Genomic DNA, 12,919 nt, shown 5'->3' with positions numbered 1-12,919 from the left:
AAGTTTGATGAGAAAAATCTTTCTTTTCTTTTTTTTTTTTTAAGTACAATAAAATGAAATAGTTAAGGAGAAATTTTTTCCTAGCAGTTAAAGAAAAAAAATCTCAATTTACAACACGGTCTTTGGTAATAACGCTAATGAATTCCAGGAGGACATGCTGTAGCCATTCCCTGTCACCCCCCTCTCGGTGATTAAAGGCAGACGGGGAAGAACTCTGTTGTGAGGGAGAGGGTGGGGGTGGCGTAGTCTCGATCTGTCAACGTGGGGGCACTGCTTGCCACCAACAAGGCCAATTTTGGGGATGCTTAACTCAGGCACTCACACACAGACAGGAAGACTCGACAGTTCCAAATAATGGTTATTAATGACGCCCTCCTCTAAAGTGACAAATTACTTCTGAAATTTAGAATTGAAGAAGTATGAAGAGTGAACGTGTCCCGTTGAACATGACGGGAAATGCCAGCCAGCATACAGAGTTCCCACTCATTATGCACTGGGAGGAGGGCACGGTCCCCCCTGCTTTGGGCATTTGGCTGTTGTACAAGGCAGTGACCACGACCACCTCTCCCTGACATGTCTCCCAGCAGTTACTGTTGATGACCATGGCCACATTCTGGCCGTAAGAATGCTTTTTGGGTGAGAGGCATAAAATGTTAGGTGTGCTGTATCAAGAAGTGAGACCTGGTCCCAACTTGGGGTTGGGCTAGATATTTGCTCAGATCCTTGGCTTCTGTAAATATCTTGGGGGATAAGTAAAGCCACTACTACATCACTAACCACTGATAATCCAAGAGAAAATGTCTTAACTAAAAATACACACTTGTGTTGAATTTCAGACTACTCAAGTGTACATTTCAGGATGAATGCCTGATCTCAGCCTAGGAAGATTTAAATGAGTGAAGAAAATGCTTCCGCAGAAAAATGTCAAAAATGTCATACTCCTTTAAAGCATGGGAGTTTTCAGTTTCCTTGTACCAATCTGCTGTTTTTCGAGTCACTGATTACTTAATAAAAAAAAAAAAGATGAAGAAAGGAAACTGACTTTCATAGCTGCAGCAACACTCCAAATCATGGTATTTATTCACTACATTTAAGTTTTATTACACTTGAACCTTGCAATGCCAAAACACCTACCTCCCATATAAAAGAAATGAAGAAAAAAGCCAAGTCTGGGACCAGGGGCACCACACTTCCATTCCAGATGATCTAGTCTAATCTTATAAACTGAAATATTTAAAGAGTCTCTAAACCTCGCTGACCTTACTTTTAAAAACAAGGAACATATGGGCACCGCTAGCTTTTCATCTTCTTCCAGCCTACTAAAATATCTGCTTTTCAAAAATTCAAGAGTCGGGGGACTGCCAAAGTCAGATTCATAAAGGGCTGTGTGCATGAAAGCACAGGGCAAGCTGCAGTCTGGACTGAACACAGCACATCCTCTAACAAAGAGCCAAAGGCAACAATTGTCTCCTTCCCGCCCAATCCATCTCAAAAACTGCGGAAAACAATTTGTTTAGCAAAATACAGCCATGACTGAGGAGGAGGTGGAATGTGGGCTACGGGCTGGATGGTGATTTTTGGTCCCATGCAAGGTCGAGCTCATAGCAGAGGGTCGATGTTCAATCAGGAGGCCCTGAGGCTCCTTGGAGGCAGGCAGGGTGTTATGGTGAGACCTCTCCTCCAATCAGAGGCCCTCTAACTCCTAACTCTCTGCCCTTAGATAAGTCATGATCTGTCCAAGCTTCAGTCTTCTCACTCTTAAAATGAGGACACAATTATTCACCTCACAACATGGTTATAAAGATTAAAACTATGTATCTATCTGTGTGTGTGTGTGTGTGTGTGTGTGTGTGTGTGTGTGTATAATGTTTACACAATGCCTGGTACAAGATGCCCAGAAAATTACAGCTGAAATAATGATGATGATAATAATTGCATTTATTTTAATAATAATTATTAACATTACTCTTCAACTGGAAACAAAACATCTGCTGCCCATGAAGGATATTCAGACTGAATTCTACCCTACCCACTGGCAAAAACCAGACCCAAATAAACTCAAAAGCCCTTTTAAAAGTAACTGCAAGCAGAGGATTTTATTAAATATCCATTAATTAATAATTGAAACCCTGCATTGAAATAGAACAGCATAGTTGGGGTTGGGGGGGTGGGTGGTAGTAAAATCCTGGGAAATATCGCTGGTTTAACGCCCATTTTTACTTTATTTGGCAGCTAGATTTACACTGAGAGACCCAGGTGAAACATTCCACGGGGCTACCTGCAAATAGACTGTCAGCTTCCACTCTGATAAAAGGTAAAATATCCTCCTCTAAATGGTCTAGTTCACAAAACCGACCCTAAAGTGAACTGATAAATCTGTTCTGACACACAGAAAACTATTTTCATAATCCTGAAAAAGGCCTTTCTCCAAACCCTGACGCTGAAACCAACCACACAAAGAGCCCTCGTGCCCTTGCAGGCCAGACTAAGGAGGGATAATTTTCCATTTATAACCCTGCTTCTTGGGATGGTAACAACAAAAAAGCACACATAACCACCATGACCACCGAGAAAAGTAAGACACTCAGAAAGTCGCCAAAATTACAAAGATAACACATTGACAAGCAGCAAATACCTTGTCAAAAATCTGACATGAGAGCACAAACGCCAAGGCCAGCTCCGAGGTGGGAGCTGAATTGACGAATCGTCAATTCTTCATTAAATAGAAGCTCTGACTTCCCAAGAAGCTGTATTAAAAATTAATATCAAAAAGTGTATTGCTCAGCCTAAACTCATCATTCATATCTAACAATACCGAACTGCATTCTAATGAAATTTCCCCTTCAAAATCACTCTGACACCAAAACTAAGTTTGATACTGGTCCAAGAGCAGCCGCCACTCTATTCCTGAGCATTCTGAAGATCCTCAAATAACCTCACTGTGTAGGTCTCTTTCACACCACTCTCACGATCACCAGAATAAGCCACGCTGCTTAAGTGCCCGCTTCAAAGCAAGGGAGGGATGCTGGTGCTGGGACCTCCGGGGCAGCCTCCACATGTTCCCTAAGTCGGCGTCCACAGTGCAAGTGTGCTGGATGCCGGCCAGAGCTCACACATCTCCCTCAGACTGCTTAGGCGGTTTCCGACCGGAGGGGCCTCTGCTAGGCGCGTTCCCCACTCACACGCCCTGGGAAGTCCTCATTCACCAGCTGCTGGTCAGGAGCCTGGAGAAGCAACATGGGGAAGGTGGCAGGGCCACCTGGATGGGCACCCACCTACCCAACAGCCCCTCGAGGCACATGTTTGGCTCCCTGATGAAAGGCTTTACAGCTGGGAGCCTCGTGATGGTCTACACACTAATGATAGCTTGCCTGCTTGGGTGGAGATCCTAGCCCTGACACTTGCTAGATGTATGTACGATCTTGGGCAAGGGATTTGACCTCCTCGATCTCAGTTTCCTCAACTTAAACCTGGGCTAATAGTAACTGACTCACAGAGCTGTTAACTAGAATTAAAGGAGTTGGCGGGGTACAGTGGCTCATGTACTGTAATGCTAGCACTTTGGGAGGTCAAGGCGGTAGGATCACTTGAGGTCAGGAGTTCGAAACCAGTCTGCCAATATGCTGAAACCCCATTGCTACTAAAAATACAAAAAATTAGCCAGGTGTGGTGGCGCGTGTTTGCAGTCCCAGCGACTCGGGAGGCTGAGGTGGGAGAACTGCTTGTACCTGGGAGGTGGAGGTTGCAGTGAGCCGAGATTGTACCACTGCACTCCAGCCTGGGCAACAGAGTCAGACTCTGTCCCCAAAAAAAAAAAAAAAAAAAAAAAGAATTAAGGGAGTTATTTGTAAAGCCTTTGAATAGTCAGTACCTCATACCTAATAAATGCATACGTCTCTGCTGGATGGATGGACAGATGGAAGGAGAGATGAATGAACAGATGATGTCCAGTCCTATGCATTAAACTAACTCACTTTATGTACCTAATAAACATTTTCTGGGTGCCTAACACATGCCAGCCACCTGGAATTCAGAGTTCTTTACCATCTTGGGGCCACACGTTTTCCACTGAACACTTACTGTGAGCATGGAATGAGATGACATGTTTGAAAGTACTTGCTCAATTTTGATGAACGGTGATGCAACATAATCATCATTGCTATTTCTGTGTGACTAGCCTGTTTTGAGGCTTTAAAGGAGAAAAAGGAAAACATGAGGCTCTCTGTCGTCAATAAGCAGCACATCTAGTCAGTAAGATCAAAGAGAAATACATGCAGCAATGACAGGGAACGGTGAGATGCTGAGCCGTGTGACGCAGGCAACTGGAGGAGGAGAAGGAAATGACACCGACACCGGCCAGCCTTTCTAGAAGCGGTGTGGGCTACTACAGGCCTGGGGCGGAGCTGGCCAGGGCCAATCCGGAGCATTCTGGAGTCCAGTCTAACTCTTCCAGGTGGGAAGGGGCTGGCACGAGCTGAGGTGTGTGGTCAGGGACGGAGCAAAGATGCTTTTGGAATGAGAAAGGTGTACCCCTGAGCCAAGAGGAGACTCGCCTAATTAATTCGAGAGGATGTGGGGGTGGGGGGTGGGGGCAGAAGCCAGTAAAGGGTCTGGAATGAGGAAGAAGGAAGATGAGCATGTCTGAAACCCCCAAAGCAGTTATAAAGGCAAAAAATGTAAACGTGGGCTATTTACAGAAATAATACCTGAGCCGCAGAAGCCCACCCTGATCCATCTCTGATTTCGTGTTCAGGTTTGACCCCTCCAGAGGGCTCAGCTCTGAGACAGGGCTGGCTGCCGGTCTTTCGGGAGCAATATGCGCAGGGGATCATTCATACCCCAGTGCTGATGCCTGTGCTCCCTGTGTAAAAGAACCCCTGCGCTACAGTCTTCATCTTAAAAGACAACAAAAATGTGTATTCTGTCTTTAGAGTTAAAAAACGAAAAGCATGTGTAGCTTTAGTGTGAAGGAAGAAGAAATCAAATTTTTCTGAGTGAAGCCAGATCCATAGTTACGCCTGGACATGACCTGCAGAATGTCTGAAGGTCCCCATGCCAGGAAAGCGGGGCCCAAGCCATCATCTTCTTCTTCCTTTTTCTTTTTTTTTTTTTTCAAATATAGGGTCTTGCACTATTGCCCAGGCTGGAGTGCAGTGGAAGGATCATGATCATAGCTCATTGCAGCCTTGACTTCCAGGCCTCAAACCACACTCTCACTCAGCTTCCTGAGTAGCTAGGACCACAGGCATGTGCCACCATACCCAGCTAATTTTTGCATTTGATTTTTTTGCAGAGCCGGGGTTCTGCCATGTTGCCCAGATTTGTCTCAAACTCCTGAGCTCAAGTGATCCTCCTGCCTCGGCCTCCCAAAGTGCTAGGATTACAGGTATGAGCCACCATGCCCAGCGCCCTAAGCCCTCTTTTGATGGGACCAGGGCAGAGGGTTCCATTGCTTGGCTCACCTGCCCCCAAACCATTTCTTGCCACTATGGAAGCAGAGCTCAAAACCCATGTCACGATTTATTACTAGGGGAAAAAAGAGTCATCAGAATCACCCAGGATACACAGATCCCCCCTCGTAAATGACGCACCTTACATGAAACCACAGATTTCAACTCTGATCCTCTGCACTGAGCCTTCCCCTACTGACTATAAGGAGACACTTCTCAGAGGCAAATGCCTCCACCACCAAGCCTTTTGCCACTCTCAACAGACGGTAAATACCTCAACAGGAAAAGGCAAACTCAGTCTCCTTGATCTGTGTGATTCTGGGCCTCTTGTTCAAGTCCTGCAACAACAGGGCAGGTGACAGGTGTCATCTGGAGTACAAGGACGACCTTACAACTAAAAATGGACAGAAGGCAGCTGAAGGATTTGAAGCTGTCAGTGTGGACAACAGGACTCCAGTGGTGACCTAAGGCTCCACCCCCACTGCTGACTTACTCTGTGAGTTGATCAGAAAGTAGTGGAGTTGATCCCCACGTCCAGAGGGAAGGTGGGGTTGGAGAGGCCAGGACGTAGCACGGCATGATCATGGGCTTCTGACAACGATGTGATGGGGGACAAGCCTGGGCAGCACGACCTGAATTCTAGATCACCATGGCATGATTTTTCCTCTCCTCTAGGAAGGGCCATTAACCTTTCAGATGACAGCCCTGGGATCGGAGTGACGGAACGATTTTTGAGGTCAGCAAGGATCTATGTTCTCAAAACCTGACATCGACATGCAAAAGTTGTGACTGAATCCTGGTGTCCCTGAGAGGAAGACTAAACGCATGTGACAGATCTTCTGCAATCAAAATGCCCCATTTCCCAGAGTATCTGTCACAGATTGATAACATCCATGCAAAAAGTTAAGTACAATTATGTCTGTCACTAAGAAACATACTTCTGAACCTGTGACTGACAACTTGCTGGGAGCTGACAAATTACAGGAAGATGACTGCAACCGCGAGCACCACGTCCCCTCCTACGGGCACCCCAGGCCTGGCTGACACTCCGAGAGGCTCCCGGGAGGCTGCGCCTCGCAGGGGAGCCTGCCGGTCAGGACTCAATGGCTGTGAAATGCTCTGTGGCTTTGGGTGGGAAAATAACAGTTTCCCCCAAGACAGACGGTGTCAGGAAAAGGTCACAGGGTATGCCTGTGGCCTGGGGTCTGTGGGGAACAGAGTTTGGGCCGCAGCTTCTCCCTCGGGCCCACAGTGAGGCCAGCCCAGGTCAGTGGGAAGGGTGGGGTAGAGCTACCGGAACCACATGTTGCAGATTTTCAAGGCGAGCCCCCGAAAGATGGATATTCACATAAACAAGAGATGTCCTTCCATGTTCCAGCTACATGGAAGGCAGACTACGTTTTTCTGACAGACTCTGAAAGGGACAGAATACCACTCATCGTCAGCTCAGGCCTGCCCATCCTGGACTGAGGTGCGACGTCCACCTCGCCAGGGGCCCCGGACGCTCTGGGAGGTTCCTCTGAGCCTGCCCTCTCAGGGAGGCTGCATAGCAGCACCTCTCCACTATCCACGCCTCCTTCTCTGACATCGGCCCGATGAGCGGAGGAAGGCAATGGCTGCAAGTCAGATACAGAAACAGCCTCGAGGCAGCTTGAGGACCTCTGGAACCAAGGCCCACTGCTCTGCGCCCTCCCTGCCCACTGGAGGGTCCTGGAGTTCTCTAGGCAAGGTGTCTGCGGCCCTAACATGGAGGTCTGCTGAGCCGGAATTTCTGTAGGTGGGGAGAGGGAATATGACAAGTTTCTTAAGTAAGGCAGAAGCAGCACTGATTGCTCTAATTCTCCTGCAGTCTGAAGGATCCAAATGCTGTCTCACCACCCCCAGCATCTAGGAGTGCATTACCCCTCAGGTCAGCTTCTTTGATGCCACAGAATTTTCCCCTTGGGGAAGCTGTCTTTATTGAGTTTTTAAAAGCGGTAAGCCTAAATCTACCTCCACATAACTTCAGTCCACCTGATCTAATTCTGCCTTCTGGAGCCCCCAGCCATCCCTCCCCTGCCCCATCCCCACCTGGAAACCCTTCTACTTTCTCTCCTGATATTGACCTTTAAGACATCTGCAGTGGGCTGGCTTGCCTCCACTTGGGTCGAAACTGGATTCCTTAAACGTGACACTGGAATTGGGTAACCTCTGCCTGGCAGGGTGAGGCAGTGGACACACCCCAGGAACAGGACTCCACTCAGGGCCTCCCTCTGGTACACACCAGACTGCACTCCACACACCCACACTCCGAACTGGCCGTTCCACACACTTGGCTGCTAAGCCAGGCCTCAAGTTGGTTCCTGTGTAATGGATGTTTTGAACCTCAGGAGCCCTCTCCGCCTGCGCCCATCGCCTGCCATGGCTCCAGCAGGTTGTTCTGGCTGTGGAGGAGACGCGGAGTATTGATTCTGTCATTCAGCACGTCAGCTCACCCTAATGACTCTGCATCATCTGCAAATTTGATAAGCATGCTTCTGATGTCTTTATCAAGCCATGGTTCCGCTGCTTGCTGAGCTAGAGGGCAGCAGCCCACCAGGGGCCTCCTCCTGGGTCGACCCAGAGCCATTCGCTCATCATACTGGGGGCCTCTGGTGCTCCAGCCGCTGTGAGCCCACCTGCCTCCTGGGGCTTTTCCAAACCTCCATCCTAGCAGCTCCGTCCCTTTCTTCTGCTAGGAAGAAAAAGCCTTTTCCTCCTAGCAGAAACAAGTGATGCCCTGCATGTGAGAGATGGTGGAGGGGCTGCTCTGATAGAAGCCAGGATGGTGTTTCCTCTCCTGGTCCCCCTGCCCCAGACAGCAGCACAGAGATGAATCAGAAACCCCACCATCTGATCACATGCCCGAGGCTGACTCACAAAGCTGGGCCCAGCCCCAAAGAGGGCCACAGAGATGGGACCGTGCCTCCGTCCCAAGGCCAGACCCCTCCTGTTGATCAATGTGCATGACATGGATGGGCAGGGGACAGAGTGGCCTGAGGCCCAGAGAAGTGGAGGCTCTGGATCCCGGAAGAAGCACTAGGAGATAGTCAAGAGATGTGTGTGGTGACGTTTGTGTGTGAGATGAACTGCATGAGAGCTCTGCCAAGCCACCTGTTGCCGCCTTAGCTACCAACTCACTCACTGGATACAGCTTAGGAGCATCCCTCCTCTCCCTGGGGACCTGCCCGCTCCAAAAGGACAACTCCAAAGCCGGTGACACCGCAACATTTTCTGCAATAACAGAGCTTCTGCAGGAAGCTCCTGATTCTAGAGGCAGTTCTTGCGTTTGGACAGAGAATACAGTGCCGCTAGAACCATGCAGTCCTCAGGTGATGGCCCACAGACACCGCAAAGACTCACCTTTTGTCTGAAACAAAGCTGGGAATAAATGACATTCCAAAAAATGGCAGGGAATTCTTTGAAACTGGAGTGATGACACAAGAAATGGAGGCAGAGCATGTGGTTTTGGCTTTGGAGAAGAACACCGGCTCAAGAAGGCAGCAAGATCTGTGACCCATCCCTTCCTAGGTCCTCCCAATGGGCCTGGGCCAGGGCTCTGCGGGGAAGCGGCCTGCCACCAACTCTGGCTTAGAACCGCGTTCCCCGCCACTGCCACGGCTGGGCAGTAGAGGGCGCTGCGTCACCACGCTCCCAGCGACTTGATCCACACCACACAAAGACTGCACTGGCTGTGGTTCTCAGGTTAGTGGTTAAGGATACCTGAGAAAACAGTGGCAAGACACAGACTTGCTATTACACAGTATGATATCACCTAGGTAAAAAGTACACAGGAAAAAGACTTGAGGGAAATATTACAAAAGGTTATTAGCATTTGCTAGTGGGAAATGGAATTCCTGTTTTTTCATACTTTCTACATTCTGCCAATTTTCTACAAGCCTAGATTACTCTCGTCATCGAGAGAGGCCCATGCAGTGCTCAGGGACCAGGGAGTCAGGAGGGGTTGCCAGGGACACATTTATCGTGACACTAAATACGTGCCTGGAGCCAGGTGGGCGCTGGGGAGCTCCTCGGAGGCTCGCGACATGACTATAACACCACACAGGCTCCAGATGACCTAGAAGCACTCAGAGAAGAAGACTCATCACAGGCCCAGCCCAGGAGCCTTAGGGAAGGCTTCCTGGGAGAGGAGTCCTCTGCACTGAGACCTGCCAAACACACCTGATGTGCAGGGAGCATCAGGAGCAAAGGCGCAGAAGCCTGGGGCAAGAAGGGAGGAGGAGGCCACTAGCACAGGTTAATGTCTGGGGCTTGGGCTGGGAGAGGGAGGAGAAGAATTCCCGGGGCTGGTGTGCGGCCCACTGAGGGACCTGCTTTACCCTCTAGGCTCCTGGCAGACCAGCACCTGGAGCACAAGCCCCAGCCACTGTTCCCCACCTGAGGGGAGGCGATCAGGTTCCTCCTCTGGGGAGTGCAGAAACCTGAAGTCTCACGAATAAAACAGCATACTCATCCTTTCCTAGGTCTTCAGTGGAAAATGTGAATGAATAATCAGTATTTCATTTTTAAAAAATCAAAGCTACTGGATAGGAAAATAATAATAATAAAAAATCCCACAAAACACAAAAAACCCCGATGGATGAGGCCCACATAGGTGTGCATCCTACCTGTAAATTACTGCACAGGAGAACTTGGGACAGACAAGTGGTTTTTACTTGGAAGCATTAATGTACATTCAATTATCCTGCTGCACACTGGCTGGCTTAACTCAGCCAAATTAGAATACATTTTATATTGACTATTTTGACATCTGTTTTATTTGGCAAGTAAAACAAAACTGATCCAATTTCCTTGCAGCCACTGTAAACCATAAACTGTACAGCAGAGGTGATAAAATATGTAAGCCTTAGAAACACTTGGTTCTGATGCGCTACCCTCCAATTCCGACAGGCTTCCGGTGGCCCGGTGTTCTCAGGCCATCTTGCTTTGGCTGCAAGTGACCTTGTTCTCACAGTGACCGGCAGGCTTCCGAGAGCACTCCCTCTGCTTTATCTGAGAAAATCAGCACTCTTTCTTTATCCACAGAAAGTCATGGCACCCATTTCTGGGCCCTTCTGGAACACATGATGTCAGCAGGGAGCAGCTGTAACTACTTCAGGGCAACTGCGCGTGTGGGGGCTTTCCAGCCTCTGCCAGGAGCCCAAACGAGCTGACCATGAGCATGGGGGATGGGCCCCAGCACAGGCGATGGAGGACCCCCACACACAGGTCATGGGCTTAGCTGACCTCCAGCACAGGTGACACACCTGAGATAGCCTTGGCACACGTGACAGTGACCCTCGGCAGTGCCCTCCAGGGCAGAGCTGACAGTGCTCTCATTCAGAAATGGAGAAACCAGTGTTGATACACAGAGCCAGACTCACGCTCCTGAACTGAACGAAGAAACTCAACTGTTCATCCTGCAACTCGGGAGGCTCATTCGCAATTCCTATCTTTTTATGCCAAGTGAAACTGAAACCTACTTCTAAAGTTTCAGGCAATTCCAGAGGTAGTTAAGTTTAAATACCGCTCTTGGTTTGTGAAACTGTCATAAGAAAGACCAGATTGTCTTTACAGAGGGATGTCCCAGAGGACAGAGTCCTCGGGGCTTCGGGGCCTCATTACAGCACAATCTTCCAAGTGAGGCGGAGGCTTGGCACAAAGAAGCAGGGTACAGAGAGCCAGTGGCATGTCCCCGAGGGCAGGCTGTAGTGTGGAGGGCCCAGGAACACCCATTGGTGACTTTTCTGTCCTGTTCCTGACAGATTTTGATCCTCTCTACTCACCCACGTGGAAGCTTTGAGATCCATTCTCATTTATGTTACATCCCTTAGTGATGCTGCCTCACGGTTCTTGCTTTATTTACTTTTGCAATCCCTTTCTCAAACTTAATCCATCATTGCTGTTTGTTCCTTGCCCTCAATTTACTCCAAGTGATGCACAGGAGTTTCACTTGACAGGGTTCTTTTTTTTTTTTTTGAGATGGAGTCTTGCCCTGTCACCCAAGGCTGGAGGGCAATAGTGTGATCTTGGCTCACTGCAATGTCCACCTCCTGGATCCAAGCGATTCTCCTGTCTCAGCCTCCCAAGTAGCTGGCATTACAGGCACCCGCCACCACACCCAGCTAATTTCTGTATTTTTAGTAGAGATGGCGTTTCATCATGTTGGCCAGGCTGGTCTCGAACTCCTGACCTCACGATCTGCTCGCCTCAGCCTCCCAAAGTGCTGGGATTATAGATGTGAGCCACTGTGCCCAGCCATTAGAGGCTGTAACTACCTCTATAATGACTGAAATCAGTTGCAGAGCAAACAGTTGGCTCACCCAAGTTTCTCTGTGGAGACAATTATTAAAACTAGCATTTCCTGAAAAACTCCTCACTATTCTCTCAGACCCAAACTACCCATTCCTTAGTTTATAGCTCATTGGAAAAAGAAATTATATGAAAATGAAGAACATAATAACTCACTAACCCTCCTGGGTTTCAAATGAGTTGCTAGCCAAGACAGAGAAGGAATTTTACCTTAAGGCCAGTGAGCCCAACCACATGGCTACACGGCACGTGTCTGTGTGTATCTAGCAGCTCTTCCGAATAGCAAGCCAATTTTAAGTTGCATAATCTGCAATTTTAGGAGCCTGTAGGACAGGTACAAAATAGACTACAGAATGGCCTTTGCATTCATGTAACGCAGAGATTTCCAAGCGGATTTTTAAAAATCTCCTCTAAAGATATATTGCTTCTACAATTGTTCAGCTGTACTTTGTACTACTTCAGCAGACACTAAGTGGCAGTTTTCTAAAATGTTGTCCAGGGACCCAAGACCACAGGACAACGCAAGACACCACCAACAAGGCCTCACCTGGGAAGGTTGGGGGCTGGGGTGGAAGCAGCTGATGACTGGGAAGGCGTTGTGGGTTGAGATGAGTCATGATTTCTTGGTACTCTGCCCATTCGATACCAGATCCCCATGCTGTTCAGTTCCCTTTAGGAAAAAAGAGAAATCTTCATGGCTCTGGGTAGCACAAAGCATTTACCTGAGTGACAGAGCAAACCAACTCATCTAAGAGTCATGGCCTCAAACACCCGAGAATCAGTTCTTACCCCCCACATGAGATGGGTTCTGCCATCTCCTTTGTGCTCTGGGCGTCACAGCTCACACGAGGGTGCCCTGCTCCATGTAGGCAGGCCTTCAGGCCAAGGCCACCGGTGGCGCCCTACCCGAGCTTGCCTTCCTACCCCAGCTGGCACTTTCCTCGCTTCTCCAAATTTCTTGTTTTGCCATTTCCTTGTAGAGTGACGGGATAATCCACATCAAGTCCTCTGTGTAGTCAGGAGGGACAGATAGGGAGATGCTGGCTTTTAACCGTGAGAAGAATCAGCCCCCATTCTCTAACACACCCCAATCTTAGGACGAAGCCTCTTCCAGCTGGGTGTCAGCTGCCATTGGCCTC

At 48.7% G+C, this 12,919-nt stretch overlaps 1 protein-coding gene across 4 annotated transcripts in view; it reads right to left on the bottom strand.

The window, feature by feature from the left end:
• Positions 1-12,919, bottom strand: part of MVB12B (multivesicular body subunit 12B) — a 179,257-nt gene that overhangs the window by 96,623 nt on the left and 69,715 nt on the right. For 3 of the 4 annotated variants that reach the window (XM_039475073.2, XM_039475072.2, XM_010351399.3), the window contains one exon: positions 12,328-12,450. The exons of the other annotated variant lie outside the window; for it this stretch is intronic. In XM_039475073.2, coding sequence (XP_039331007.1) covers positions 12,328-12,450 — 123 coding nt within the window. The remainder of the gene's footprint in view (positions 1-12,327; positions 12,451-12,919) is intronic. 4 annotated transcript variants of the gene reach the window in all.

Source organism: Saimiri boliviensis, chromosome 2 (assembly GCF_048565385.1).
Source record: "Saimiri boliviensis isolate mSaiBol1 chromosome 2, mSaiBol1.pri, whole genome shotgun sequence".
NCBI lineage: Eukaryota > Metazoa > Chordata > Mammalia > Primates > Cebidae > Saimiri > Saimiri boliviensis.
Note: the sequence above shows the minus strand (reverse complement) of the source record. Positions and strands in the feature narration are given on the sequence as shown.